At 50.3% G+C, this 16,535-nt stretch overlaps 1 protein-coding gene across 1 annotated transcript in view; it reads right to left on the reverse strand.

Annotated features, from left to right (window-relative positions):
• Positions 1–4,104, reverse strand: part of ZFAND2A (zinc finger AN1-type containing 2A) — an 8,252-nt gene extending 4,148 nt beyond the window's left edge. Inside the window, 1 exon segment of the mRNA XM_019473943.1 lies at positions 3,974–4,104. Coding sequence (XP_019329488.1) covers positions 3,974–4,104 — 131 coding nt within the window.
• Between the last annotated feature and the right edge of the window lie 12,431 nt (positions 4,105–16,535).

Below are 16,535 nucleotides of genomic sequence, written 5' to 3' on the forward strand. Positions count from 1 at the left end.
GTCAGTACCCTGTCGTACAGGCGCTTAAAGGGGCAGGGCGCGGGGCTGTGCTGGCGTGGGACGCCTGTCTCCAATAAGGACAGGTGGGAGAGTGCCCCGGAAAAGCCCGTCTTGGACTGGTTTGCTCCAGAGGACGCTGGAGTGTCTCAGCCCTTTGCCTCTTCCATTTTCATTTCATTTTTTCATCAGGGCTTAGGCTGCCGCACCGTTCCTCTGGATTGCGATGCTTAAGTCGTGTTACTTCCAAACTTTAAAATAAATCCAGAGAGCTCGGTCAGAGAGGGTCTTTTCATCGCAGCAGGCTGATGCTCAGGGCCCTGCTACAGGACTTCAGAATGTGCTAACTGGTTTGGGTGGACAAGCCTCAGTGGACCGCAGCTGGTTTGAGTGGACTGTGCTGACTGGTTTGAGTGGACAAGCCTCCGCTGCAGCTGTGGGTTTGCGCAAGTCAACTGGATAAAAAGTTTCCCAGTCGGTCCCTGTTTTTAAATCCTTATGTCACTTTTAACGAGGCATCTCAAGATCAAAGTGTAGTTTAGAAATGTTGATCTTTGAATGTGTGTAACAATACTGGCTTCGCACGGAGGAGGTGAGGACTATTGATTTAGTGACGTTTGTTACGGGATTGAGAAATGACAAAATGTTGTTCTGCCCCTGCTCTCCCCAGAAAACACCTGACTTTCTCCTGTAGTACATGACTCAGATGCAGAGTGGAGCTGTGAGATCGAAGAGGAGCTTTAGGAAGGCATGTGGTGACCGACTGCAAAGGCCAATTTGTGCTGTCAAAGTCTGGGAACGGCATGTGCCACTCATCCGTCTTCCACGTCACCCTGCCACGTGGCGTTCGCATGACTCCCGCTGTGCGTGCCAGCTTACGGCCGGCCAGGCCGGCATTATGGTCCTCCCAACAGCACAGTCCTGCTGGATTAAATGATACCGCGTCATCAGCCAGACGCACTTCCCAGGCCTTCCCACGCATATTAATTTTCCCACCTGGACCCATAAAATTACCAAAGATCCTCATTTAAAACCCTTCCTCCAAAGAACAAGTGCCATGGCAGAGCATTGCTGTCTGCCACAGGTCCTTGGTTTGCGAGGGGCAAACTCGTGGTTTCATCTCCTCTGCTGTGGCGCTTGCTGCATGGGGTCTTCTCGGACAGCCGTGCCACGTCCATGCTGGGAGCACCCACAACCCGCCCTGGGGACACCCTGGGGGTGTGATGTAGCCCCACAGGGAGATACCAGCTCAGGTCTGGGAGCAGTTTGAAAGGCAGTGCTGTGCTAAGCGAACCGAGTCCTGCCTCTCTGCCCAGCACGGCTATAGGCACATAGACTTCGGAGACTGATGCGAGAAGAGACCTTCTGGGTGATTCAATTCAAGCTTCTATTAAACGTCTACCTACTTCATGTAATTGCCTTCATAAACAAACCTAACCCAATGTTAAAAGCAGTTTATTCCCGTCAGAAGGCTGTCCCACAACCTCACTGCTCTCGTGATGAAAAGACAGCTTCAAGTTTCTAGTGTAAAAGTTTCCCTGGCCATCTGCCTTCAAAGCAGCGTTGTCCTTTGATTTACATGGTTTCGTCTCATCGTGTCCATATAACCAGCAGCTGAAGGAACCAGGCTGACGCTGCTTTGAATGTGTAAGTTAGAGCCATCGTTCTCCAGCTGTGTGCTAGACGAGCGTTCTGCAGCAGTGGTAGATGTTTCCATCAGACGTCGCGCTGTTTATCTGCCGATGGTCCCATCCTTGGGCGGAATCTGCCCTTCTCCCTGCTCCAGAACCTGCCTCTCGAGTCGCGTTCAATGCAAACCCTGGTGGCCTCAAGCCCAGGGAGAGCCTTAGCAGTCGGTGTTCCTTTTAGTGCGCAGAGGTGCCTGGTACTTGACAATACAGTCACGCAGCATCTTCCACCAGATTCCTTTGGCCAATGGCATGTGATGATAAGGATTTCCCTTGCCTGAGCTGAGCCAGCTACCTAGTGTCTACCAGGGCAGTGGGGGGCAGCCAGAGCATGGCACTCTCCCCCACTGCGTTCTTCCGACCCGGTTGGTTTTGACAGTTGGGGACGAGGGAGTGTTAAAAAGAAGGAGGAAACAGCAAAAAAAAATCTAAATACAAACAGTAATAGAAAGTCCAGTTATATGAGGTACTTCAGGAACTTCGCTCCATTATGCATCTGTACACCAGCTCCGTTATACTATTTACACAACACTCGAGAACTTGGGAAGTGCAAAGAAAATCACTTGCCCTGCTGAGCTCGCAGGCTGATTTTTCTCATACAAAGCACCTACCCAGCGCCCAAGAGGACCAGGACCCCAGTGATCTCCCCGGGAAGGCTTGCCAAAAGGCGGCGGGGTGAGCTTGGCGGAGCGGAAGAGGCTGGTGTCTTCGCTGGCTGGCTGATGCTGCCCTGCAGACTGGAGAGCCACTGCCAAAGGGATCACGTTTTATGGTGGGGAAGGGAGGAGCCTGCGTATGGATAACAACAGAAATGGCTCTGCGCAGATTAGACGCTCTTAAGGAAGACTGTAAATCCCAAGTCTAGAAACCCAATAGTACAGGCAGCCGTCTTAATAGAAACGAGGATTAGAAATTAGCCGAGGTCTTTAGTGATATTTTTAGAAGGTTGCTCCTGACAGGTTAGGCTGCTGAGAACTGGAGGAAAGTGCCGAACCCCGTATTACTCGGGAAAGGATCACACAGTGCAGCGTGTGATTAGAGGCTGGCTAGCTTAGCGACAAGGGGGATAGGTGGGTTAGAACTGATTCAGGAGGAATTAGCAAGGGAAATTGCTTGAGAAGCAGAATTTGATTAGGGGCAGCCAACATGGATTTATGATAGGAAAGCTACGTGTAACTAACTTGCTGGAGTCTAGGGGAGGTATCCTTCCCCAGCAGCCCGCGGCGTGTGGGTTTTGTATAACCTGATCTGCAAAGGGAAGGCCTGGCCTTTGCCACCAGAGTGGTCATGCTGGGTGGGATGGATGGGGGTCACCTCCCTGCCTTGTCTCTGCACGGTCTCTCTGCCTCCTCTTTTTCCCTCCACCCGTTTTACTCCTTTTCTAGTTGTTTTCAGGGAGGAGGGCTATTGCTTTTTCCTGTGGTTCTGCTCTTTGTCCCTCCCTCTCCCGTGGGACCTGGGATGGCCTCTTGGTGGCTCTGCTGAGGGTTACACGCCACGATCCACCCCACCTCACCAGCATGGTCTGCCTTAGGACCCACACTGCATCCTAAAGGGGTTTATTCCCCCTCTGAAGAGGACCACAGCCTTCCTCAGCTTCACAGATGTTTGCTCCTTCAAACAGGGCCCCCGAGAGTCATTATTTTGGAGAAGGCTAGAATTGCTCTGCAGAAAACAGAAAATCCTCTGACAGCCTCAGACCTGCACACCACTGTCCTCCAGTATGGCCAGTCCAGCCTGCTGGAGGCCAAGCACGGAGGAGCAATGGCCAAGGGAGACTTGACCCGGCCGAAGGGACTGTCACACTGCCCAGAAGAGAGAGAGAAGGTCTTCAAAGGCCTTCCCCATCCACTCTGCCATGACAGCTCTAATTGCATGGCTGGAGAAAGTCCTTGCTGCTTTTGAATGCCATGGCAAACACGATGAAAAACCCAAATGGGACAGCCCAAGGGTGGCTTCGTTTCCTCCTGTGCTGCCAGCCTGCGAGGGCAGGGGGACATTCATGGCATGGCAGGGGGACAACTGTCCTGCATTGCTGCCGGCTACGGACATGTCATGGATGGGGAGCCAGGGATGTGGCTGGCTCCATCCGATCTCTCGGGGCAGGGTCTGTCCCCTTCCCACCAAGGTGTGTTACGATGGGCAGCACAGCACAGAGATGCCTGTGGCCGAGACAGCCAGGTCCATCCACCTCCTCTCCGCCTTGTGTGCCCCAAAATCCTCCCAGCACCGTCCAGAAGACACGGACAAGTCCCCTGTCCCCGGGGTCCCCAGGGCCACCTCATTGCCTGTGGTACTCCTGCGCCATCCGGGAGCATCCTGCTTGCTGCTCCAGCTGTGGAGCCACCGCTGCAGCATTAACATTCGGGTGACTCCAGCTCACATTTGCCTCTTCCAGGTCTCTCAACTCCAATCCCATCGTCCCACTTTTTGGCTCATAATTTCGTACCAGGCTTTTAAAACTGAATTTTATTTTTATTGCAATGACCCTGTGGTGCTGCCAGATCCCTCTGTGGAGGAGAAGTGACATCTCCATTACATAGCTCAGATAAGTGTCTTAAAGAGACCACACACAAAGGAACCTAATGGTACCTATTTTTATTAGGTTTATTACAGGAAGGGAAGTAAAGCAGTCCGATCTCCCCACAGGATACTCCGTTAACAGCAGCAGAAGAGAGGAGAGATCTGTGGAGGCGGATCAGTTTTCCAAGAATATTAGCTACTGCTGCTCTAAAATTAGAGTCTAGGGAGAGCAGACAGGTTGACATAATTGAAAGGGCTGTCTTATGGGATGACATAGTTAAACGAGCCCATGATCAGCTTTAGAGTGACAGCTCAGCGACTTCTTCTAATCCCCAAAGGAGCACTGAGTTGTGAGGCTGTGATTTAACTAGTCCTGGATCTTATCTTGTGATGATGTCAATATTATTAGAACGCATTTCTAAAGAGATGCCTCCAAAATCACTGTACACGAACCGACTGCTTTTACAGGCACGATTCTCCTGCAGCTTCACCCTGCAAAGCCCGTAGGTAATACAAACACTCCTCTGCTGCCCTTCTTACATACCCAATCCTGTCCCCGTGGGCTGGGCTACAGGGGCAGACCCAGAAACAGGATTAAGAACCTCATTTCAGGATGAAGCTGAAAAATATCCTTGAGCTGCCCATTTTATTCAACATAATTTAATATCAAACACAAACTAACAAAGTTAGAGGTGAAATATAATAGCAGGATCCCCATAAAAAATAACCTAATCTGTAAGATAAATAGACAACACTTTAGCCTGGGGAGATAGCAAATAAAAGAGAAATATGAGCAGAGCTGTTCTCAATTCATAAGTAACTTTAAAGAGAAATAATGAAGATGAGTTCTCCAACTTTTAATGTCCTAAGATTCTTATCAACGAAAAAAAGAGATTTTTAATGTTTTCCTCATACACTCTCACAAGGCGGATGTCCCCAGCCAGATGCCCTGGATCATTCCCACACAAGCAGATACCCGTTGGAAGTGGAAATGGTTCGGAGGGGTCATCCTGCAATTCCTGATGGGGTGGGAGACATCAGGGATGGAGCTCTTCTGAACCCTCATGCTGGTGGAGCCTCTCGGTTGCCTTTGGTGGCCACCTCCCACTGCCTTGTTTCAGGTGCAAAACTCAGAGCACCCACGGCCTTCACAGCAGCGTTAGCCTGACTTTTATTATTTTAAATTTTTTTAGCCATTTTTTGTTAGTGCCTACTCTAACTTCAAAGGCTGGGATTTTCCAAGCAGCCTAGTGCATTTAGGCACCTAAATCCCATTGAGTTTCAAGGGTGTATCAGCCCTTAGGCTCCTTGGCAAATCCTTGCTAAGTGCCTAAGGGCTCACCGCCGCAGCCACTGTTACGCTGCTGGATTTTCACAGGTACCATTATACCAGCATGAACTCACTTCTTCGATAGAAGAGTCTCTTGTTTAAAACCCACTTCCTAAATGATAAAGTAAACTGGAAAGGGCCTCCTCTGATGGTTAATTTTTGGTGATATATACCTGTATGGGAGTGTTAAATTCTCTCCTTGGGTTATACTAAAAAAAAAAGCTTTGCTTTGTAGACTGAACTTCAATTTGAGACCAAGTGCTCCTGATCCCCAGCTCTTAGCCCTCCAGTGGAAACCTCAGATTTGGTGTTTTAGAGGTAAAACCCACCATACCTCCCACTGCCTCTGATACCCACTGTCTCTCCAACCCCCTTGTAGAGCATCCAGACAGCATGCTCTAAAAGGAGCGTCCTTTTAGAAAGAAGAGGCTTTTCCTTCTTCAGTATCACTGTGTACTGTATAGGAGGAACAAAAAAATCAGCAGAATCGAGCCATTTGCTTTGCTGTTTGGGAATGTCCCAATCCAAAGGGAAAGAGCACAGTTGGCAACCGAACTGGCAGCGGGACAGGTACAGAGGGCACGTAGCTCCGAAAAGGCTGTCTCAAAGGGTGGGAAACATTGCAACAGCCTTTCTAATAGTAGTGGAAAAATAAATCCCTTATCAAGTGATTTCTGGTCACAGATCAAACACTAGTGTCTTATAATGTCAGCTGCTGATACCTAGCAGAAAACAGATTAGGGGTCTCCGTGGCAGACTTCCCTGGGATAACAACTGTCTTTTTGTTGGGTCCATACTGCAAATGGCACAACAGGACCCAGTCCACAACTACTGAGCCCCAGATATCCTAGGCACTACCATGATGCCATCAATCAGCAAGGGAAGTTAGACCCCAAATCCTCCTTATTTATGGCATTCGTGGTTTCAAATTAAAGCATTTCACTGAAAACTGAGACTCTATCCTTAAGTACTTCAACTGATGATGATTTAACAGCAGTGCCAAACCTCAGCATTGTCTTTATTTTTCTTTTTTTAATGTAGATAAACAGAGCCATCCTTCTTTCCCATTTTGTAGCACTAAGAAATAAACCTGAACCCTAATAAGTGGGTTTTGGTTTATGCTGTGGGTACAGAACGGGAATAAATCCATCTCTGGTGCAGATGAGCGGGTCTCCTGTGGGTTAACAGGGGAGCGTGGTCAGGGGAGTCCTGGCAGAGCTTGGGAGCCAGAGGGAAAAAGAATAGATCCGGGGGGGACTAGCTGAGCAGTGGAGGAGACCCCCTTAATGCATGGCTCCCATAGCGGGCAGACAGCCCTAAAGAAATCATCTCCAAAAGCGATGGCTCCGAGCTGGACAGCATGAGTTTGGGTCATACCCTCCTTTGCAGCCACTACTCGGACTAGGGGGTAGGACAACAGTTTTAGCTATTTCCCTTGTTTTCCAGAGAGTAATCCCTCACCCAGGGGTCCCAACCACCCGTTTACTGGTGGCCTTTACCAGCCCGCGGTGCAGCCACGTCCTTGGAGGCACCAGGCAGCCCTGGGAGGCGGTGGAGCACCCGCAGGGTGATGCTCCCCTTGGAAAGATGTCCATCCCACAAGGACAAGGCCGCGTGACGCTCGGAGCCGCGTGCCACGAGGTGGCACCATGTCACTGCTAACCCGCACGGCGGGGTCACCTCTGCGGCCAAGGAGCTTCTGCAGGACCCTACCCACCTGGCAGGCCTCCGAGCAGGCCCATCGTCAAAATCCCCCCACTGAACTTTTTTTTTTTTTTTAATAACTGGGCAGCCCTCCGTTCTGTAAGACCCAGCTGAGGGAGGAGGTGGTGCCACTGCCCTGTCCCATGGAGCATCCTCCCAGCGGGACCAGTCGCCTATGAGAGCCCTCTGCATCTCCTGCAGAAATCTGGTCACCCTATAGCTGAGTGCACAAGGTTTGCAGAGCCGCGGTGCCATCTCCCACTGGTTACAGCTCTCCTCGGGGGTGTCCTGGGCTCCTGTCCCTGCTGTCACAGTCGTTTGTTGGCACTGGGAGAAATGTCGGTGTCATGGTGGTGACTGCGCCTGGCTGGTGTGTGCTGAGCTGCCGGCATGCACTGACTGTGCCCCCACCCTCCAGGGACCTACATGCAGGAGAGCTTGTTTCTCCCATAGAGCTTGATCATGTCAAGGTAGGGAGGATTCAGGTGAGCCTATATCCCTGAGGAACTTCAAACTTCATGCCTTGGCACATTCAGATCACCTCTATCTTGGGAGCACCAGTGCAGAAAAGAAATGCGGTGGGTGACAGTCCCCAACCCAAAGAACTTGCCCAGCACCTGGTTAGTGCCTTGATTAGGCTCCTGAGCTCCTGATTGCCGAGTTTCCATGCCTAGCCCAGTGCTTGGGGTCCTTCAGCAAAGCCCTACAGCTGAATGCCCTGTACTGCTCAGGGAGCACAGCCTCAGGACCTGCCTGTCCCCACCACTCTGCCCTGAGCTCTACTGACACAGACCTAACGTTGGCTTCAGTGGGACTGACTGCTCAGATGCTCCACGGAAAACAAGGTGACTGCTGCACCCAAGTCTCACCTAATGAAGAAAACACAAGTACAAGCCATAGGAAACTATTAGCAGAAAATTCCCCAATGGATGAGAGTTTCTGCACACACCGAGTAAGCTCCAAGTAGCTCCTTCTGCTCTTCCTTTAGAGCATGGAGCAACCAGCCAAAAAATCGTGCACTTCTCTCTGAAGAGGAAACAGAGGGAGCTGCTCAAAGGGAGCTCTCCTGCATCGGTTTGCTGTCCCTGGCAGTGCGCTCAGCGCTGTAATACAGAGACTGGTAATACCTACACTATTCCTGACACAACGCTTTGTGGCTGAACAATACATTTGCCAATTCAATTTATTCAAACAAGTTCCTTGGGAAGACAGCAAAGGAAATGCAGGTGGCAATTACCGAATTCAGACTCTGCCCTGGACTCGGGGAAACAAAGGGGCAAGATAGGAGAGAAATAGCAAGTTCTGCTGGAAATCCCACAACCGTAGAATCCTAGGAGCTTTTAATCATGTGCTTGCTGGTATTCAGCTGAAAAAAACCCTGTGTCATTGGGCAAGGAGACAGAGCAGCGCTGCAATTGCTCTGCTGTAGCACTTAGCACTTTGGAATATCTTTACTTAAAAAATTAAATGCTTTTTTGTTTTCCTTTGAAAGCACAGCAGTATTTGGGCTCCATGGCCCATTGCAGTGACATGTAATTGAAGAATAAGTACATTCAATAGCTACCAAGACTGACAGCGTTGCAAGTCCCGCTGTGTTGCATACTGTCTAACCGTACTGCAGACAGAGGGGGTGGAGGTTGCCTACAAGCTTAGATGAACTGTCTAACCAGTTCAAAGCTTGGTTAGACACCTTCAGCCATGTGCTGAGTCCCATCACATCCCAGACCATCTTTCCCAGCCCATCAGCATGGGTGCAAGCCTGCAGCCCAGCGCTGGTGGTCCCTGCGCCCAGGACGCAGCTCCCGGAGCAGCCTCCCGGGCGGCTGGAGGGAGAGAAAAACCTGCCGGGAACCTCCACTTTGGCTCTGGATGGGCAAGGAGGAAACTTCAGCTGCAGAAGCACAGCTATGGAAAATTTCCTCTTACTAGAGCCTGCAAACCCCACAGCATCAGCTTCCCATACCCCATTCACAGTCATGGGGTGAGCCCCCCAGGTCATGCTTCATCTCCCCATCCCACTCCATCCCTCACAGCCAGCCCCAGGGCAGCTGTAGCTCCTCACCCAGCAAAGCAGTTACACCAGGGATGAATTTGGCCCCAGATGTAGAATTAGGTTAAGCCAAAAGGTGGCAGCATCTTATTCAGTATCGATTTTGCATGAATATTTCTCCTATTAGCCATTTTTCTTTCTAATCATAGAATGTAAGTTTGTAAATTACAGAGGTGGAGAGTAAATGTATTGCAACCTCTGGCAAATTGATATTTTTGCAGCAACGGTAAACTTTTTCTGATGGCAGATAATTGAAGGGAGCAAGCGTCAGATAAAATTCATAAAGATTTGGACCTACTGGAATAAGACAAATTATATTTAATGCTCAGAGTTGTAAAGTAATTACCCCGGGCTCCAATATAATAGATACATAGACACAGTAAATGGAGTTTGGCTGACCAGGTGCCTTTGATGTGCTACTGCACAGGGCCCTGCGGCAGCCAGGGGATGGAGAGGGGACAGCCCCCTCCGTACAGGGTGACGCCTCGGGTTGGTGTCAGTCCCAGAAATGCCCTTCCTCGGGAGGGAAGGAGATGCCCCCCACGCCTGCAGCAGAGCCCTGCAACCCCGAACCCTGCTGCTGGGTGCGCAGCCAGGGAGCCATCATCACCCAGAGCCCTTCCACATTTCCAAAGGCACAAGAAGCCTTTGGGTACCCCACTCTATCCGTACCTCTCAGCAGTCATCAGCTGCTGCAGGTTCTCCAGCAAACCCACAGCCTCCTGTTCTCACGCTCCAGCCAGCGGACATCACCACCTCACATCACCCTCTTCCCCCGGCACCCAAGAGAGCAGCTGGCAGCTAACAAGGAGGAGGGTGACCCCCTCCCTGGGGTGGTCACTGCCCTTTACCCAGAGGGGACTGACCCCTGTGGGGATGGGCATCCCAACCAGAGCTTGATGCCACTGCCATGGAACAGCAGCACACCTCCCACCTCAGAGGGAAGTTGCAGAGAGACTGCCACGTTCGGAACTAGAAGGTAGTAGCCCCCACCTAGCTGCAACTCAATTTCCACCAGCTAGGAAAGATCAGGAGATCCTTCTCTCATACTGAGGAACCACCTTGTCTCCCCTTTTATAGCCCTGCCTCGATCAGCCCTGTGATGGACCCTTCACCTGCCACGTCATCTTCATTGCATGTAGCATCGCACTGTGCTTCTAGGCACATCCAGACCTCACACACACACAAAAAAAATTAAAAAAAAGGCTGGCAGTGCCCTATCCCACTTTTCAAAGCAGGATGTCAGTGGCAAGCTTCCCTGGCAAGATACACGCAGCGCTAAAATGCTTTTAATGCAGGCACCTAGCATTGGCGGCTGTTTGGCAAGCACATCCCAGCCGCCCCAACGGTCAGGAAGAAAACGTGCTCAAACACACGCCGAGCTGGGAGGTCCCAACCCAGCCCTTCTTCAGGGCTCCTCAAACACCGTCTCTGAGCAGCTGCTGGGAAACCATAAGCCAACAACAGGCCTTGTTCCTGCTCCACCACCAGTGCTCCTACTGCCAATGTGCCTCTGCCCCTTTGAAGAAGTTGCTTAGAAATTCAGCAGCAATTATGCAAGCTTTAGTATTAAAAAATGCACGTGGATCTGAAAGCAAATATGAAGCTGCTGCTGTAACGCTAGCTTTAAGCTGTCTACAGTCCCTAGAAATTCTCAGTGGGATGTTTGAGAAGGATGTATATGTGTTGACAACATTAAATGATCCATGGCTCAAGGACAGAATTGAAACCATACATCTACTTCATACAGGCACTGATCACTGGGAGAGTGTTTTTCTTAAACTAACCACGGAAGGCCAGGCACCTCATCCTCCCCAGAAAGGCAGGGATGGCTCGGGGAACAGAAGGTGCACACACGCTCGTACCACATCCCGGTGTGTAACAGAGCTCCAGTGAAAAGGGAGAGACACATGGACGCCATCAGCAGGAAAAATGTTATTGTGGCTGCACCATCTTTGAGGGAAATTGAGCATGTCACTTCGGTGCATCACCCTCTTCTCATCACCTCCCAAAGAGGCAGCACCACTCGCACACATCCGTGCAACATCTGGCGAGAGGGCGAGGAGGGGCAGGATGCTGCGAGATTCGCTGGTGTGAAAATTTGCCTATTCTGCGTTATGTGCCCCAGAGCGCAGCCTCGGATGCCCATGTGCCTCGGTGCCACCCGCAGCACGGCAGCAAACTGCGAGAGCCACCAGCAGCAAGTGCCTCGCTCTCAAAAGCTATAGCCTTTTCTATATGTGAAATTCCCAAGGACAAGGAAAAACTGGCAGACAACAAGGAGGATTAGGTGGTTCCCCAAGGCACACAAGAAACGCTGCGAGATTGTATCATCGCCCATTTTGGTGGGGTGATTAGGCTCTATTTGATGCTGGGAGGATGATTTCTGTTAGGCTATTTTACAAGCGTTAGCCCAGCTATTAACAGTAGGTGGTGGGAAGTCATGTTTCCCCAGATGCAATAAAGCCAGACTCCTTGAGACTGCAGTCTCCTTGCCCCAAAATCCAGGCCTGCCATGGCCAGCACCCTGCCCCAGGGAAGCTCTCTCCTTGCTCTCCCTCCAAAAGCTGGTCGCTGATGCTTTCTGGTTCCTGCTGCTTTGCAGCATGCTGCTGTGAGCTGCCTGGGGGAAACCTCCCTCCCTAGCTCGCCTGCTGCTCCAACCCCATCACCCTGGTCCCTGAGTCAGGTACTGGTTTCCATCATTTCAACTATTACCAAACTAAAGGGTATTTCTTTGCTCCCTTGTTTATGCTGAATGTTTATTTAATAGGCTGGCCAGCTTCAATTAGGTCTGTGATTACTCACAGATGACAGCTCCAGCATAACAATGTTTACTCTCAAACTCTATCTCCAAGTGTAGCCTGTGATATATTTAAGGAGAAGGTATAAAACCATCAATGTTGAAATATCTCTACCTATGGGAGTGAACTTTCTTTTTAAACCCAAATGGCTGGCAACTGGGTAAAATTGTACCAGGGATATCAACCCCCTTCACCTGGAGATTTAGTTACCCCAGTGAAAACCTCACATGGTTGAGTTCTCCAGATGCCTTTGCCTTATCACTGACACATGGAACTCCTTGCTGCAGGATCTGTATTGTCTAAAATAAAGTTTAACAGCGGTAAATGCATTTTCTGGTCTGTGTTTGGATGAAAACCCTGGATATTTTGTTCATGAAGCGCCACGGCTGGTGGCTGGAAGTGAAATGCAGCATCTTTGGGTCAGATGTGTCCCTCCTGCATTGGCAGGAGGATGTATCGCAAAAGGAATATCCAAAGCCATTGCCTCAACGTGGTTTTACTTCTCGGGAAATGTCAATGGGAGTTCCTGGTCTCCCCAGCTCTGAAAATTGCATATTTAGACCCCAGAGTCTATGCCCTGGTAGGGGGCCCAGCCTGGCTGCCCCTACAAGCTTGGTACCCAAACCATTAGCTGAGCGAGAGCTACAGTACTAGGGAGTGAGGAGAGGTGGCTTTGGGGTGGCTCAGAGGCAGAGGATGGCTCTTCCCCATCCCACCACCCACTGTCCATCCAAGGGGGCTGGGCTGGCTGTGCAAAGGGGTCCCAAGGATAGAGTTCTGCCTCTCTTGTAGTATCTTGTAGTGAAAACAGCTTCCATACATCCCTGCAGGTTAATCAGCTGCTTGGAGTCTAATTGGTGCCAAATGCTCTTATCAAGAAGATGTGGCTGGGTGCAAAGCCAGGCACACCAATGGCCAGGCACACCAGCTGGCATGTCCATCTCCTGCCCAGGACACAGCCTGGTCCTTCTCAGAGCCCTCCAGACCAACTGCGATGACCCCAGTCTGGCCATCGCCCCGGAGAGGGAATTGAAAGCGAAGGTTTAGGAGGGATAGGAAACTTCCTGGCTTTAATTCACTGAACTCTCTTGTTTCAACCACATTTAATATCTTAGAAATTACGAGTTGCGAGGACCTGGGTGAGCCGAAGGAGAAGGCGTGATCTGTGAGGCCAATTAAGAGGCCGATGGCACATAGTGAAACGGGAGCGCCTCGGGGGAGGCCAAGGTTACATAAATAAGTGTGTGAAGGAGCTGCACTGAATCTGCAGACACTCAGCCACTAGTGATGCCCCTTTGAATCTGGGAAAATTAAATATAAATAATAAATGTTTAACCACACAGCAAATAAATACAATGAGGCACCTTTAAAAATTATACTAATAAACAGCAAGCTGTTGTCCTTCTGCCCAGGGTGGCTGAGCATCTTCTGCATATCGGAGACAAAGAGCACAACGGAGGAGCTGTGTTTGGGGGGCTCTGCTCAGCCGGGTTGTCTTCACCCCCAATCTGCATCCCTGTGATGAATCCCAGGACAGTGCAGAATAAAACACTGAGCAAAACTGGAAATAAAATAGAGCCAAGCTCACCCAGTGAACGTCAGGGCCCCCGGACCAGATGCAGCTCACCTCTGCCTGCGTGATCCCAATAGGCTACTTCTGGGAGCAGGATTAGGGCTTGGGTCTCAGAGGAGAAGCCCAGAGCCTCCTTGTGATGATACAAATGTTCAACGTGAGTTGCGAGGTCCCCAGAATTGCTCTGTGTCAGCACTCACTTTACAATAAGAGCTCTGCTTCTTGGCTTCCCTGTTTTACTGCTTCCTTGGAAGAAGGGGAAAAATGAAATGGAGATATAAAAAATAAAGGGGTCATTTATAGTTAAGCACATTAGGATGGGAGCAAGAGAATAAAGTGGTGAGAATGGCTCAGCCAGGGGCCTACGGGGACTTGTTCTCTGGTACTGGCACGGTCTTTACTAGGTCACTTGAACTTTTTGCGCTCCGCTGCAGAACGCAGACCCGGGCTATATATCACCAGACTTGCCGTGGCATGCTGCATATAAGCCCCTAACTATCCCCAAACCCAGGCTTCTCCCACTTGTGCCGGGAGTTATAGTTTATGGGTGACTTCTATAGATGGCCAAAGCAACTGGTTCAAAGCTGAGGGGTGCTGGGCGGTGCGGCAGAGAGCGCGGGATGAAATGCTTATCAAGTCCCTTTCCTATGATGTAATTTCATTTCTCCCCAAATTCTGCAGGGAAGGAGCAGGGCAAAAGGCCTTCCTTGCTGTGATTATACATTCCTGGGCAGTTTAATTATAGTCTTCAGCTTCTTAAACACTTGCACAATAAACCCAGAGAGAGCTGCCATCCCACTGTAGTTAGTTATCGGTTTCTTTTCTTCCCAGCCCCTGGGATTTGGTTCTACATTTACTAGAGGTCGCTGGAGCCAAACTCTCCGTGGGGCTATGCTGGCTGTCACCAGGGAACTCATGCTGGGGCTAAATGTGTCCCTCAAGTTGGGTTGACTCAGTGGCAGCTGACACTGGTGTTCGGGTTCTTTAGACCGTGGCCTCTGGCCACCTCTGGTTCTGATGAGCCCCCATGCCTGCACTGAGCCCCCACATCTCACTGGTCTCTAACGGCTTCACGTTCCCACTCAGGAGCAACTGTAACCTGCTCTTGTTGACCCTGCAAAACCCGGGTCCTGGACATACCACCACGTGTAGGGAACACCTGATTGTGGTGACAAATGTAGCACCCAGAGCTCGTTGCTGGTTTTGACACTCAAGCACAGACACAAATATTCTCCAGCCTTTACATCCTTTCTCCATTTTAACTTTTGGCTTCATTAGACTAATTTGTTTCCAGGTTGGAGGATGAATAATGAGCCTCAGCCTGTGGATGCATAATTAAGTTTTGATAGTGAATGTTTTTATCTAACCTTGTTTTCATTTTTATCCTCAGTACCTGAATTACAAGTTAGAGATTTAGGGCTGCAGGTTTGCCTTCACGTTAAACCCAGACCTGCACACCTACATGGGGTGCAACAGTGCTCTGTCACCTCCCAGGACAGTGCCCAACGGTGATACCGTGGGGTGTCGTTTCAGTCAGGTCTAGTCATCAGGGATGTTAAGGGAAAGAGAAATAGTTAATAACAAAATGGCTTTTCCCCTGCCGCAGTCAATGCAACACTACCCACCCGGTCCCTAGTCTGTGCGGGGTCTGTACGCTGATAACTCCTCCCCAGTGGGATGGCACATCCCAACAGCAAAGGTCACCTGGAGCATCTTGGGGGGTCCCACGATCCTGCTGCATTTCCTAATGTAGTATCCAAACTCCATCTGGCTGTTTTTTGGTTCCCTCAGACATAGTTGGCTTTGTTTCTACGATTATAATACATGCCTGCGAATTCCCCAGATCGTGCCCCGCCCGCCCGTGCCCTGCGAGTGCCTCCTTGGCATTACATGGCCATTAAGGTCTCTGTGCCCTGGGTCTCTTCTCTTGCCAGTGATTTTCTCCAGCCTTCCCGTTGTTGTTCTTTTCAGCTTTGCAGGGCTTCCGTCAGGCTTTTCCGCTGATCTTTTTGGCCTCTCACTGCTCCTACCATTGTCACGAGGGTTTTCCATAATTCCTTGTCTACAGGGGTGGTTTTAGGGATAAGAAACCAGAGCAATTTCTTGGGACCTAAAGGATGCTCTCCAGGCTAAGGTAGAGCGCATCTTGCAGCCTCTGCTCCTGCTCCGGGTGGGAGGCGAAGCACTGCGGTGGCAGGCAAGGAGCCCGAGCAGGTACTTAGTACAAATGTTAATAGCGTCATTGTTTATACTGTAGGATTGGAAAGGGTCTCCTGGGTCATCTGGGGCATTGCCCTTCAGTAACTCAGTCCGTGCTCAAACTATCCCAAGGGTATTTTTAGTCGATTCATGAATCCTTTTAGGAATTCGGCCCGGCGACCTCCGTCAGCAAACGATTCTTTTGCCTAATTGACTTCACTTTCTGCATGCCCTGTTTTAATACTGCCTTTAAAGTTTGAGGCTTTTTCTTCCTCTCACAGTGTCATCCACTGCTCAATTTCAGTAGCTTTTTTTTCCTGTTCCTACTTTTTTATCTGCATTACAGTTGCTTCCGCAGCGCTCACTGACGAAGCCCCTCTCCTGCAGGGCTGAGCTCCTCTGTGCATGGTGAGATGGGCTCCACCAGGAGATGTTGTTCATGGGCTAGACAAGGGGACAAGGGTGGGAGATGACCCAAAGGGTCACCTTTACCCATATAAACCTCCAGCAGCAATGCTGGGAACAGTCACAGGGGCAGGTTTACTTCTTGGCTCCCATCGTGCTGACTGCAGCTGAGCAGCTGTTTGGAGGGTCCCCGTTTTCCTTGATGTCTTCAACTTTAACTACTATCAAAATAACAGCAGACGGTGAAGGAAAAGAAAGAGGA

Source organism: Aptenodytes forsteri, unplaced genomic scaffold (genome assembly GCF_000699145.1).
Source record: "Aptenodytes forsteri isolate BGI_AS27 unplaced genomic scaffold, ASM69914v1 Scaffold55, whole genome shotgun sequence".
NCBI classification, from domain to species: domain Eukaryota; kingdom Metazoa; phylum Chordata; class Aves; order Sphenisciformes; family Spheniscidae; genus Aptenodytes; species Aptenodytes forsteri.